Source organism: Hyperolius riggenbachi, chromosome 5 (assembly GCF_040937935.1).
Source record: "Hyperolius riggenbachi isolate aHypRig1 chromosome 5, aHypRig1.pri, whole genome shotgun sequence".
NCBI classification, from domain to species: Eukaryota; Metazoa; Chordata; class Amphibia; order Anura; family Hyperoliidae; genus Hyperolius; species Hyperolius riggenbachi.
The window spans coordinates 315726787-315741017 of NC_090650.1; the positions used below are offsets into that span (position 1 = coordinate 315726787).

General features: G+C 40.6%; 1 protein-coding gene across 1 annotated transcript in view; it reads right to left on the bottom strand.

Moving 5' to 3' along the window:
* Positions 1–205: 205 nt before the first annotated feature.
* EMILIN2 (elastin microfibril interfacer 2) overlaps positions 206–14231 on the bottom strand; it is a 111354-nt gene continuing 97328 nt past the window's right edge. Inside the window, exon 9 of the mRNA XM_068237224.1 lies at positions 206–2151. Within this exon, the coding sequence (XP_068093325.1) occupies positions 1817–2151 (335 nt within the window). The 3' untranslated portion in view covers positions 206–1816. The remainder of the gene's footprint in view (positions 2152–14231) is intronic.

Consider the following 14231-nt stretch of genomic DNA (forward strand, 5'->3'; position numbering starts at 1 on the left):
TCTGCCTGCGTGTGGCTGGCGGGGGGGGGGGGGGCACCTCAAAGCCCCCCTCCGCGGCGAAATTCCCCCCTCCCTCTCCTACCTGCTCCCCTCCCGGAGATCGGGGCTGCACAGGACGCTATCCGTCCTGTGCAGCCAGTGACAGGACGTCCCCTGTCACATGGCGGCGATCCCCGGCCTCTGATTGGCCGGGGATCGCCGATCTGCCTTACGGCGCTGCTGCGCAGCAGCGCCGTACAATGTAAACAAAGCAGATTATTTCCCCTTGTGTTTACATTTAGCCTGTGAGCCGCCATCGGCGGCCCGCAGGCTATTCACGGAGCCCCCCGCCGTGAATTGACAGGAAGCAGCCGCTCACGCGAGCGGCTGCTTCCTGATTAATCAGCCTGCAGCTGGCGACGCAGTACTGCGTCGCTGGTCCTGCAGCTGCCACTTTGCCGACGCACGGTATAAGCGTGCGGTCGGCAAGTGGTTAAATCACAGATTTGATTTAAATCTTCCTAATTCCTAATCCAGAAATAAAAATATGACAAAAGTTCTAACTTCTCCCAGTTCCTAGTAAAACTACATTTAAAATGGTATGGCTAGTATTGAACTTTCATTTCTATTACAAAATTTTACAACAACAAAATCATAATGACCCCTTTTTAACATAGCCACATTAATCATGCAAACTTGCTAAAAGAGCAACAATGATAAGTTCATTTTAATGCATAGATTTCAGATAAAAAGCTTTCCAAAGCTCCCAATAAAACAAAACCTCCTAACGAAGGTAAATGCTTTGACAAGTGGTAAACCTGAAACCGGACATCATTACAAACAAAAAGGAGAAAAAGGGGGAAGATTTAAAAAATATTTGCAGTCTGAAAACTGGGCAATTTTTCTGCTTTACTAAAAATTCTAAATGTAACTAATATTTGTCTCACAAGAGAACAATAAATGTCAGAAACTGTCCAGTTTAAATAAAACATAATGTAAAAGAAATATTTAAAAAATAAAGCTTATTTCTCAGTTTTCAGCCTGTGTGTTTTTTTTTTTGTTTTTTGTTTTTTTTTACATTTTCGTAATGTATATTACGCATTTTTTAATAAAATATCCCTTCTGAAAGTTCATAATGTTTGGTCATAGAAATATCCATGTCACTATGGTAACTGAAACATTACTAAACCTTTCTCTAACAAAAGCACCATTGCATGGAACTTCGAACAGCCTCATATTGAAGCCATTATGAAAAAGAAAATAAACTTGGCATTTTTTGACAAATCACCACAGGTCATTTACCTCTCCATTTTCAGTAGGCTTTACAGTTTCACGAGGTGCCATGCAGTTACATAAGGCACTTGGATAGATCTCTGCATAGTTTTCTACATCTCCTTTCTGAAGTTTTAGTTTTAGTTTTATTTTCATAAAGACTAAATCTTAAACAGAGCATCACATTTAAATACACAAACAAAAAAAACATGCTAAACCATATTAAATATTATTTTTCTGGACCCTGACATACCAAAGGTAGGGCAGTACAAAACTCTAAAATAGCAGAAAAATATTTTCAGTGGTAAAAAGAAAATGAAATAAAACATATGGAGAAATTGAGAACAGTGCACAACGTTGAATTATAAAGAAATATTTTGAAAATACTGATGTATAAAAAGGAAACAAAAGCAGGAGCAGAATTTCATGAACATTGGAAGGTTGAGCATATATTATACATTCACTCGCAAATTAGGTATTTATTTGTAAATAATATATATTAACACTTCGGACTGATTTGCATTGAATGTCTTTACTGAGCGTCTCTTTAGTGGGGAGGATGAAGCTATCTCTCGTAGGAATATGGGTATAAAAAGGCGCCACTGAATGTAGAATATATTTCATCAGAGTCTGAGTTGCCCAGTTTGCCTCCCGTCAGGGCAATACTGACTTCATCTCCGACTTTCAAGTTCAGGATGAGGTTAAATGTTCCTACACCACCACAAATTCGCTTTGAGCCAGTTGGATTGTATTCCAGAGGCTCTCTTTTGTATCCAGATGTATGTAGCTTTGACACAACAGCATTAGAGACGGACAGGACAGCTTCTACGTAGTGCTCCTGCTCCGGTGTGAGTACTGCCGTGATCAAGTATCGTCCCTCAATGGGAGCTGTGAAGATTCCTGGAGAAATAAAAGAAAGCAATTAATTCCAAATGTTGGTTCAATAGAGTGGCACCAGTGTATTCTGGCACATTACAAAAAGAACAATGCATCACTGTATATACCCTCAAGAAAATGATACATTACAATCCAAAAGTATGAATATTGAAGACACATTATCATGTTTGATTTCCTCCAAAGACACAAGACCTGATTTTTACTAAGCTACTTCAGTAAACCTTGATGATCCCATAAGTGGTCCTGTAACTTGAACACACATATTCAAACTGAAATCATGTTTTTATTAATAAGTAAGCAAACCCTAAAGAGAAATTGTACACATCTTGCTAGGACTACTTACTGGCAAACATTATTTGATTCTTTACCTTGATTCTGTGCATATAAGACACAGCTACTCTACAATGGATCTGAAGAGAGACTGCCCCACTGGCAAAGTGATTAATCAATTAGTGCAACTATGAAAATTGAAAATAATGAGTAGCAATTACTCTTGTATGTAGAGGAAAATGTAACAGCAGCCTGTACTTCAAGCAGAGTACAGATTCCAGACTAGAAGAAAAATGTAATTTGTGCATATGCTCTATTTTGGAAATGTATGATGCCAATTGAAATGCTATTGTTTTAATAACATTCACTTGCAAAATAATATACAATACAATACAATAACATTTCTATATCTCTTCTCCCATAGGACTCAAAGCGCTTAGGCTCTCTCAGATTCAGTAATTGGTAGTAGGATGAAGTATTCACACAACAAAAGTTATATTTCTGCAAATGCCAAACTGAACAGGTGGGTTTTCAGTCTGGATTTAAACACGTCCAGGGATGGAGCTGTCCTGATCTGTTGCAGTAAGGAGTTCCAAAACGTAGAGGCAGCATGACAGAAGGCTCTGGGACCAAAAGTTTCCAAGTGGACTCTGGGTATGACTAGATTATTAGAACCTGTGTATCTGAGAATGCGGTGATTGCTATGCAGATGCAACATTTCTTTCATGTATCCAGAACCCAGATTATTCAGTGATTTAAATGTCAGTAGGCCGATCTTGAATAGAACCCTCCATTCTACAGGTAGCCAGTGAACGGAGTGCAGGACTGGCATTATGTGGCAGTGACGCGGTTGGTTAGCAGTCTGGCAGCAGTATTCTGTATCAGCTGTAGGCGGTACAAGTCCTTTTTTTGGAAGGCCAGTGTAGAGAGCATTGCAGTAGTTCAGTCGGGAGGTAATGAAGGCATGAACTAAGGTTGGTTGATCTTCTGGGGGGATGAGGTGCTTGATTTTTGCGATGTTCTTAAAGGGATACTGTAGGGGGGTCGGGGGAAAATGAGTTGAACTTACCTGGGGCTTCTAACGGTCCCCCGCAGACATCCTGTGCCTACGCAGCCACTCACCGATGCTCTGGCCCAGCCTCCGGTTCACTTCTAGAATTTCAGACTTTAAAGTCTGAAAACCACTGTGCCTGCATTGCTGTGTCCTTGTTCCCGCTGATGTCACCAGGAGCGTACTGCGCGGACACAGACCATATTAGGCCTGCGTAGTACGCTCCTGGTGACATCAGCGGGATTGAGGACACGGCAACGCAGGCGCAGTGGTTTTCAGACTTTAATGTCTGAAATTCCAGAAGAGAATGGGAGGCGGGGCCGGAGCATTGGGGAGTGGCTGCGTGGGCACAGGATGTCTGTGGGGGACCATTAGAAGCCCCGGGTAAGTTCAACTCATTTTCCCCCGACCCCCCTACAGTATCCCTTTAAGGTGAAAATAGGATGATTTCACCACAGCAGAGATGTGAGTTCTGAAGTTTAAATTCCCATCAATTAAACCTCCCAGGCTACGCACATGATCAGAGCTGCGTAGATCCGTGCCTCCTATTCCCAGTGGTGAAGACTGCAAGTTAAGTTGTTTTGTTGTCATGTACTGCCCTCCGATCAGAAGGACTTCAGTTTTGTCTGCATTTAGTTTCAGCCAGTTGTCACTCATCCATTGCTGTAGTTCACGTAAGCAGGCGTTTATAATTAGAGTTGGGTTTGTCACACCAGGCTTGAAGGAAAGACATAGTTGGGTGTCATCCACAGCAGTGGGATGTCAGGCCATGTTTTTGGATTAATTTTCCAAGCGGTAACATGTAAATTGTGAAAAGCAGGGGAGAAAGGATTGAGCTCTGGGGCACCCCATACTTAAGTGGTAGAGAGGTGGACAGGAAGGGCCCCATAGACACTTTTTGGGTTCTGCCACTCAAGAAGGATTGGAACCACTGAAGAACTATGCCATCAATGCCACAGTATGCCTGTAGCCTGTTTATCAAGATGTCATGGTCAACTGTATCAAAGGCTGCAGAAGGGTCTAGCAGTATGAGGATGGAGCACTCTCCTCTGTCTCTTGCCATGAGCAGGTGGTTGCATATTTGGATGAGGGCAGTTTCAGTGCTTTAATGTTTCCTGAAGCCAGACTGGAATGGGTCATAACTGTTTTGTAGGATTTTGGCTTCTAGGTGTTTATCTCTGATATACATTCATAGCAAAAGGTAATGAAAGTGGAAGTTCGCTTTATAAATTGTCTACTATTAGGAGGTAAAAGATTGCAAATGTGTGTATTGCTAGTTAATGCAAATTTACAGCCCAAGACCAGCTTTCTGGTTGCTGCTCTTCCATGGACAACAGCACTCTCCATTCCATATGCAGAGCACTATTCCATGATTACCATCCATGTACCCTCTCTTTTCATGCAAAGATACTTTGGGCAGAAACACCCCTATTGCATGTGTCACTCCTCATTTGCATCCTCCTTTTACCATTTGCAGCTTCCTCTTCCATGTGCAGCAACCCCTCTTCCATGTCCACCCTAGGCCAGGGCCTTTCTAGAAATCTGTCCCTTATTTACATGCATTAAATGGGAGGATAAACACATTTAATACATACTGCAAGTCCCCATTAAAATCATGTAAGAATCAAACGTAAAAAAAAAATCATCTGTCTGTTACTGGTGAACTGACTATATCCTAAGGTATCTGAAAATATCTCATAAATGATATTATGTACACACACACACACATATATATATATATATATATATATATATATATATATATATATATATATATATATATATATATATATATATATATATATAGGTAATATTTAACAATAGACTTCTTAGAAGCACTTCTATTTTTGTATTATTGTTCTAGTAAAATAGTTCATAAAATTAGACAAAGCTTCAAAAGTGATACCATTTCCCCCAAGGCAAGAAGGGGTTTCTTTTTTGATATTATCCAGGTCAGGTAAGGCCTACATATTTATATTAAATCATGGTTTAAATGAAGATTCCAAGTACATGAAATGATGATTCATAAATTCACTGTGTCTTAGTAGAACTTGCAAATAGCTTGCAGATGCTATCTCAGCCAAATCTATTTTATAAAGTCCATATGTGATCATGGGAGACGGCAGGAATGTTTCCAGACTGTGTGTAGTGGAGGTGCTCGTTGGGTGACCTGTTGAACAGATTAGAGCCTTTTTTTTTTGCGTAAAATATTGATGCAGGGTGCTTTACCTTCTTACAGTGAAACTACCGAGAGCTAAAGTAAAGCTCAAGAATTATGGTGAATTAAACATTAATACTAATAATATAAGATCTGCAACTTCAGGGGAAAAGAAAATGACTAAAATAGCCACACAAATGTATTATACTTTATGCGTAGAGCTTGATAGAGAATAATGCCAGAATGTCTGCAACTAAACGTTATTTAAAAACAAAATAGGTTTAAAAAAAAAGGACATTGTAAAATCTGCTTTCTTCATTCGAAACAATGATGCAGTAAAGTAGTGCTTCCCAAACTGTGGGACCTGTACCTGTGGTGAATGCCTCACAAGATGCAGGATTTCCCTGCAGAACTGCATTGTGGAACAGCACAACTGTATTATGGATGTGTTTCTGTGCTAGCAGACATTTTGGTATAGCTGGTGGCAATACTGTCATTTTCAGTAAAACTGATACTCAAACACTGCAAACATTATGATGGTGGTGTACAGTTGAGTAAACATAGGGAAACTGTGTATCATAGCTCATGTGCCCATTTTTTTTCCTTCACTATCCCATTCCCTAACATTTTACTCCCCCCCCCCCCCTTCCAAATAAGATCCCCCAGTACTCAACTATGTGAATCCTTAATTTTGGATCATGTGATTCCAGCATCGCAGAAAACACTCACTCCTCCCAAAAGCCACTTTTGCTCAGTTCACCACTGTACCAGCTCCTCCCATTATCACTACACATTATGTCACACCTCAAAAACTTATTGCTCATCACCACTGCCACCACCCTCGCTCCGTCATTGTAAAAGGCTGGCACAATATGTTAAAATAAGCTCTTAATTTATTAAAACAGGCCAGAAGAACAACTACAGTGATGTTTTGTAGCACCTGATTCTTTTATCAAGTTGGCTTTAGGTCTATCTGATAGATGCACATTTGACAGACATTTAAATCACCTCAAACGATATTAACCCAGTGAACAGACATTAAAACATCTCAAACGATATTAACCCTTTAGCAGCCAATTTATTTAAAGGCATGCAAGTGCTCCAGGCCAATTTATTTTAGCATTTTTTTATTTCTTCTTTATTAAATTTCCCTGCTTCTAATTAGAACTGCTGTAATGTGTATTTATGGCCACTTGTCACTAGGAGGCAGTGTGAGGAGTTCTGCTCTCAGTTTCTATATTTTCTGCTAGCAGATAGAGAGATCAAAGCATTCCAAGAATTTACAGCACAACGAGTTCTGCCAACTGAGGTAAAAAGCAATGCTCTTATCTTGAATGAGATGACTATTGAAGCTGCGAATGGATTAACAAATCAATATCAATGCAACATGTTCAGGCCAACAAATCAATCACATTTTCACAGCTGACAGACCTGACGAAGAACCAAATCTACTCAAGTGGAACATATAATGCAGAAGCCCTACCTCCTATCACAAACCTCCAATTGCCACTGGCATCAGCTTCCAACAACTTTCAGAACATAAAAACAAATAAATCAACTTGCGCTCGGTAAAGCAAGAGCAATGGCTCTTTGGATCTTGCACTACTAGGACGGTGCAGCTCTCTAGGACTGGGTGGTGCCAGTAACTATATAGAGAAACACAGAAAGGCAGGGGGAAGAGAGCACTCCGATAGTGCATTAACTTTTAAGTCACTCATACACGCTATAAAAATTGCACTCACAATTGTAAGAAGTATTCGCCTTGCTTTAAGCCTCCAGCAGAACTCTGCCAACTGTAACAGCCTGGCCAGGGCCGACAGTGTAGTTGGAATCACGGGGAGCACGTCTATCTGGTAGTGGGCGTGGAGATTAATGCCGTCTGACATCAGACGGCATTCATCACCACGCCCCGTGCCAGACAGACTTGCTCCCCGTGTTTTCAACTACACTGTCGGCCCTGGCCAGGCTGTTACAGTTGGCGGAGATCTGCTGGAGGCTTATAGCAAGGCGAATACTTACTTCTTACAATTGTTAGTGCAATTTTTATAGCGTGTATGAGTTACTTAAAAGTTAATGCACTATCGGAGTGCTCTCTTCCCCCTCCCTTTCTGTGTTTCTCTAACTTTCAGAACATGTTGGATCTCCACCTTGAATTCCCAGAGTGACATCATTACCTAGATTTTGAGGTCTGTCAGTCATTACATTTGTACTAATAACAAGACAAGACAAAGAAAGTTTTTTGTGCTTGGAGTTGGGGTTTGTGGGTAGGAAACTTAACACACCCTTGTAGAAAATGATGCATGTGCTTTCTGGTTTGATTTCTTTTTAGGGGGTAAATGTTATTATAAACTCTGTGCCTGTGCTGCAAAAATCCATCTCCACACCTCTGAATGAAATGTTTATATAACCAAGGCTGGTACAGTAACAGGACTGACCTCTACCGCACACCATACTTTATTCCAGGCACATGGCATTCTGTAATGACACAAGGCCTGTAAATTGGTGTCCTGAGTCACAGAAATCAGCACTGTAATCAGTGTATATGCCAGTGAGTGACTGCGTCAGGGCGTCTGTCATTCATCATACTGTGGAGGCTCCATGTTATATGTGTGCCTATGTGCTCAGGGACACGGCTTCCCATTAGCCTTTGCTTTTTAGTGGAGGTATGTAATGTATGCATCACAGGAATGCCCAACATTTTCCTAGACTTTTAAGCAAAAAACCTGTGTGCAGAGCATGACCGCATAATTGTTATTCTCCCTGATATATTTTCCAGTTGTTTTAAGTTATATTATGAAAAGGTCAACCCTATATGACTAAGTAAATAAAGTATTGGTAACATGTGGACAGGACAAAAATATCTCCATATAAGGAGAACAGAGCACAGCTTTATAAATGCTTCACAACAACATACGGAAGTAATAATCATCCCAGTCTCATCTTCCATGTAGCTATTTAGATATTTCTGTGTGTTTATAGTATTGATGTGGGTGTCTCTATGTAAAATTACTATCTCTATGCACACAGTTCTTGACATAAAGATTACATTACACAGGAGTTTTTAACTTTTTTATTTTTTGACAAAAACTAAAGCTATGTACACCCGCTGGATGAGAGCCGTTCAAGGTGGCCAATGAGGACCTCACCAGGCAAAACTCTAGCATGTGTACGAGCCCCCCCTTACCTAACCACATCCAGTGCCCAGCCCATACCCACCTGGAGTTGTTCCACCCTGCCTGACGTCCTTTCTTTCCGCTTCATATTAGACACATTGCTAGCCTCTGTACAGATCGCAACCACAAACTGTCACCTGATGAATCTAATCCTTACAAAATACACAAATCTGATTTATTAAATTAATTAATATCTGTTTGCTGACCTTACTAGACAGCACAGCTCTCATTTATTGTGTTCTTTGATTATGTATTTGTAAATAGCTGCGTTTATCTTCTACTATGCACTTTGCACCCTAAGCACTTTTTCATTGTAGCCCTGACGACGGCTCTATTTTTAAGGAGCCGAAACATGTCGGTTTTAAGTGGAGGGTTCTGTACTATTTGAAGTAACTCAGCATATATACTAATTTAGTGCCTAGTATAGGGTTTGATAAGAATTGACTATAAAATACAGAAGGTCCTTTCTAAGATATATCAATATGTTTTTTTCCACTACCCTACTAGGTTAATGTGAATTAAATCAAGAATACCAATATTTAAAATATAAACAAATTCTTAACGATGGAAAGATTTTACTCTAACAAATAAAAGTTATATTTTAGGGGAGTCTCATACAAGGTCTGCTAAGTGTGTTGAATCTAATCCTTATCAGGTGGCAATCCTCGCAAATCAAAAAATTAGATACTTACCTTAGAAGAAGGAAGCCTCTGGATTATCTAGTGGATTTCCACCTCCTCCTGGTCCCCACCGCAGACCCCTGGAATATATCCGATAAGATGCCTGCGCAGTAAGCTGGGCATTGCGATCATAAAGAGGGTCCTGGGCATCAGTGGTGGTCTCCAGGAGGAGGTGGGAAACTGTTGAAAGGTCCAGAGGCTTCCCTCTTCTTGGAAAAGTATCTATCTAAAGAAATCCTGAAGTGTTTCTTAAGATGCTAAACTAAATATGCCCCTTTGAGCTTACTCAAATCTCTACTAGACCACCTTACTTTTGATGTTCTAAGTATTACCGTTTTGTAAGGAGTCAACATAAAAATCTCCAGCCAACCTGACTTTCAGGCAGGACATTTGGCTGTGCCCTGGAAGCTCCCCCTCCCATCCCATTCTGTGGTTCATCTCTCCACCTACCAATCCTAAAAGAGAATGGGAAGATGGGTGGGGAGCCACATCATCAGCTGGATAGGGATCGGGGAGGGACATTCATCACCTGCCTGAAAATTGATTACCAAGATCGCTGGGAAAGTGTCACCAAAAAAGAATCTCAAAAAAATTGTCTGGGTGACAGTGATCTATAATTTACAAAGATAAGGTGAGGCACCCCAAAAAATATATAAAAGATCTTAAAATATAAAAAGGAGTGTAACTCTAGAACACTTACATCATGAGAGATAAACAAGCCTTACTGGTAAAAATATTTTTATCAAGCATCAATACAATGTGTTTTGTGGGACACGCCCATTTCCTTAGTTAACAGTGCCAAAAGGCTTTCCCAAATATTTAGAGGCATTCACACACTGCAGTGAGAGCATTTTGGGACTATACCTCGTACACATGCTAGATTCAACAACCACCTTTGCTACTCCCCGACCCCTCGGCGGCTCAACCATCGATCAGCCTGGCAGGTTAATTTGGCTGAACACTAGCCAAAGACATTGTTCACCCCACTCACTCCTCCCACCAAATGACACTCTTCATTGGCTGCTCCACCAGACCTCCTTGAATCAGGTTATTTCGGCACCCGATCCACATAGTGCATCACCTGACTTGAGTGCCATAACCCTAATAGACTGTAATGTTAATTATGGCTATAGCGGTGAATGGGGATGCCTCTCAAAATCACTGTAATTCGGGTTCCGGCAATAACTGTACCACAAATTCCTACAGCTCAGAGGGAAGAAAAGTATTTAATTTTGGCCCGAGTTTCAGCGGGAGCAGGGTGGGCCATCTTTCATCTCGCCCTGTGCCCAGCTGACTGTTGACAGAACCATACGTATATGACCTCTACCACCTGCATAGCAACACAATGCATTAATAGCCTAGAGGCTAGCAATGCTATCTACAGCATCAGCCTTGCAATGGCCTGAGGGATCAAGTCCCAATCCCTGCTAGGCGACATGTCTTATACTTCTGTAGGAGGCTTATTAACCAAGGAAGTCATTTTTTCCTGTGAAATGCATTGTTTTGGTGTTCAATACGTCTTTTGTTGTCATTAAAGGACAACTGTCAAAGTTAGCTAAAATTCTAAATGCCTATATTTCCAGTATTTACTAGTTATAAAGGTAGAAAAAACAATGTTTTGTAAAAAATAATACATTTTAATTACAATAATAACTAGCAAATAGCAATACAAGAGCTTTTTTTTCCATCTTTTCATTTTTGCGAAGAGAAAAATAACAGAGAAGAGTCACTGTGGGCAATACAATGAAGGGCTGTGCCCAGCACATCCAGCATACAGAAACAATCCTCACTAGCAATAATACTGTGACTAAAATGAGTTCAGAATGATAGAAATGAGAAATATACCTTCAAATAGTGTATAAATAACTATCAGCTGCAGTTGTGTGCCTGATCCTGTCTGTGTGTCTCTCTCTGCCACGTAACCAAAGTAAACAGTTTACAGCCAGGGAGAAGTGTAACCTAGATACATATTATAGCCTTGCCTCCCCTCCACCCCAGTGCCGACACAATTGTTACATAGCTGATAAACAAAGCTATTTTTTTCACATGACCTGAGAGACCTCAGAAAAACATTTTAATGTTGCTGGCTAAAAGCTCTATAAGAATGTGGGTTTTACAGAAAAAAATGTTTCTTTGATAGTTGTTCTTTAAGGTTTGTTGTCATCTTAGGAAGTAAGTTTTACAATCTCACACTACTGTTTTTATTTTAACCATTTACCGCCATCCTAACGTATTAAAACGTCATGCTTACCGCTATTAACAGCAACATGACGTTTTAATACGCCGCGCATTCCCACCGCTGCTACCGCCGTGTGTCCACCGCCATTACCGTCGGGATCCCGTGCTGGGTGATTGGGGAAGAGGACCGAACAGTCCTCTACCCAATCGCAGTGCCTGGAGTGAATGGACGTGACCGCGAACAGCGGCTACGTCCATTCACATAAACAGGAAATGTAACAGTTTAATGAAGTGTAAAAAAAAAAAAAAAAAAAATGAACACTTCCTATGAGTGTTCACTAGCGCCATCTTGTGGCCAAAAAGTATATTACACCTACAAAATACATACATTTTCAAGTATATACACATCATTAATAAAATTACACTTCCAACCCTCCCCCCCAAAAAAAACACTTGTAAAAAAAAAAAACAGCTTAAAAAAATAAATAAATAGTTGCCTTAGGGACTCAGCTTTTTTTATTCTATATTTTATGGGGGAAAATTAATTTTAATTTATTACATAGGGGCTTGTAATTATGGTCAGAACAAACAGAAAAATAACCACTTATATTTCAAAATAATATACTGTCGCCATACATTGTGGTAGGGACATAATCTAAACGGTTTAATTATCGGGACCACTGGGAAAATAAAACGTGTTTGTTTTATCCACAGGAGAATGTTTAATTTTAGTTTCAACAGACTTTTATTGGGCACTAAGTGCCAAAGTTGCACAAACAGAAGAACATAGTAGCGTTATATAATAGGTCTGTAAATGCCCAACATGGGCTACAGACATTTGAAGGTACATAAGATTTTGAGTTACAATTACGCTCACAGTAGAATAACAGGTCAGAATTGTATAACAGTACGAGGTAAAAACATATAGTTAGGCATAATGGGGGTCACAGCCAGCTCTATTACAAGATCAACGTTGTATAGATTTATGCTCAGTGGTATGTTAGCGAAGTTTCTGTAACTTCAGGTATTATCGTCGTTTACGGGGGGGGGGGGGGGGGGGGCATACAAGGTTAGGTTGAGCATGTTGTGGGGATATGGGGGGGGGGTCCGTCATGCGGATAAGCTGAGGCCTAATTGTGCCTGGGTTCCCCTAGATAATTTACATGAGGCCCAAGGCTCCCACACCTTCTGGAATTGCGGAAGTCTGTCGTTAATAATAGCATTGATACGCTCACAGGACATTATGGAATTTATTTTTTCCAATACTTGTAGGTATGAGAGGTGGGGTGAGTTCCAATTAGCAGCTATGTGGGTCTTTGCTGCAGTAATTATAAATTGGACTAGTTTGTGCTGGGCATGCGCCAGTGCTTTAGGTTTGTATCCCAAGAGGAAAATTCTCGGGTCAAGTGTGATAGGTTTAGGGATTAATTTGTTTAGTGTGAGGCGTATCCTTCCCCAGAGGCGGGAGACCCTTGGGCATGAGAACCATATGTGGTACATAGTACCTATAACTTTGCAACCTCTAAAACAGAGAGGGTTTTTTGTAGAGTCTATTTGGTGTAATCTATAAGGCACTAGGTATGTACGATGCAGCAGTCTTAGAGACACCTCCATGTTCGTGGTTTGCAGGCTTCCCCTAGATAGGGTCTCCAGGCATTGGGACCATTCCTCGTTATCAAATTGAGTGTGAAGGTCATGCTCCCAGTGTTTCTGATATTGGTGCGTATAGTTAGGTGGTGGGGCATTAAGCATGGAGTAAAGATATGATAGTACACCTTTCTGCATGGGGTCATTTAGACACAGGCTTTCAAAGCGCGTGGGTTGGGTAAATGTACCCGGTTTAGCCAGTTGTGTTAGAAAGTGATATAATTGTCGTAGGTTAAGCCAGGCGGAGGCCCGTGGCTTTGTAATATCTATCAGCTGGCTCCATGTGGGTATCATTCCCCTGTTTAGATAAGTCTTGATTGTGGGATTGGTCTCTGTGGACCACCACATGAATGACTGTGCTCGGAGGCCCTCAGGGAAGTCCGGGTTGGATTTAATTTCAGTTAGTATGGAGGGTGTAGATTGGATAGGAATTGAGGATCTAACTTGTCTCCATAATTTTAGCGTATTATAGGTTATGATGGAGCTGCCTCGTACTGAACTTATATCCTTAGTGTGGGACCATAATAAGCCTTTCCATGTAAGGGGAGTGACGAGAAGGTTTTCCAAGAAAACCCATCTGGGAGCATGATCATCACTATAGATGGTCGGGAGGATCGCGAGTTGGGCTGCTTTGTAGTATAAGAGAATGTTTAATTTTAAAACTATAAAGGCTGAACACTGAGAAATAATGATTTTTTTTCTTTTTTTTCTGTTTTTCCCATTAAAATGCATTTAGAATAAAAAAATTCTTAGCAAAATGTACTATCCACAGAAAGCCTAATTGGTGGCGAAAAAAACGAGGTATAGATCATTTTCTTGTGATAAGTAGTAATAAAGTTATTAGGGAATAAAAGGGAGGAGCGCTGACAACTGAAAATTGCTCTGGTCCGTTAGGATAAAAACCCTTGGGGGTGAACTGGTTAATA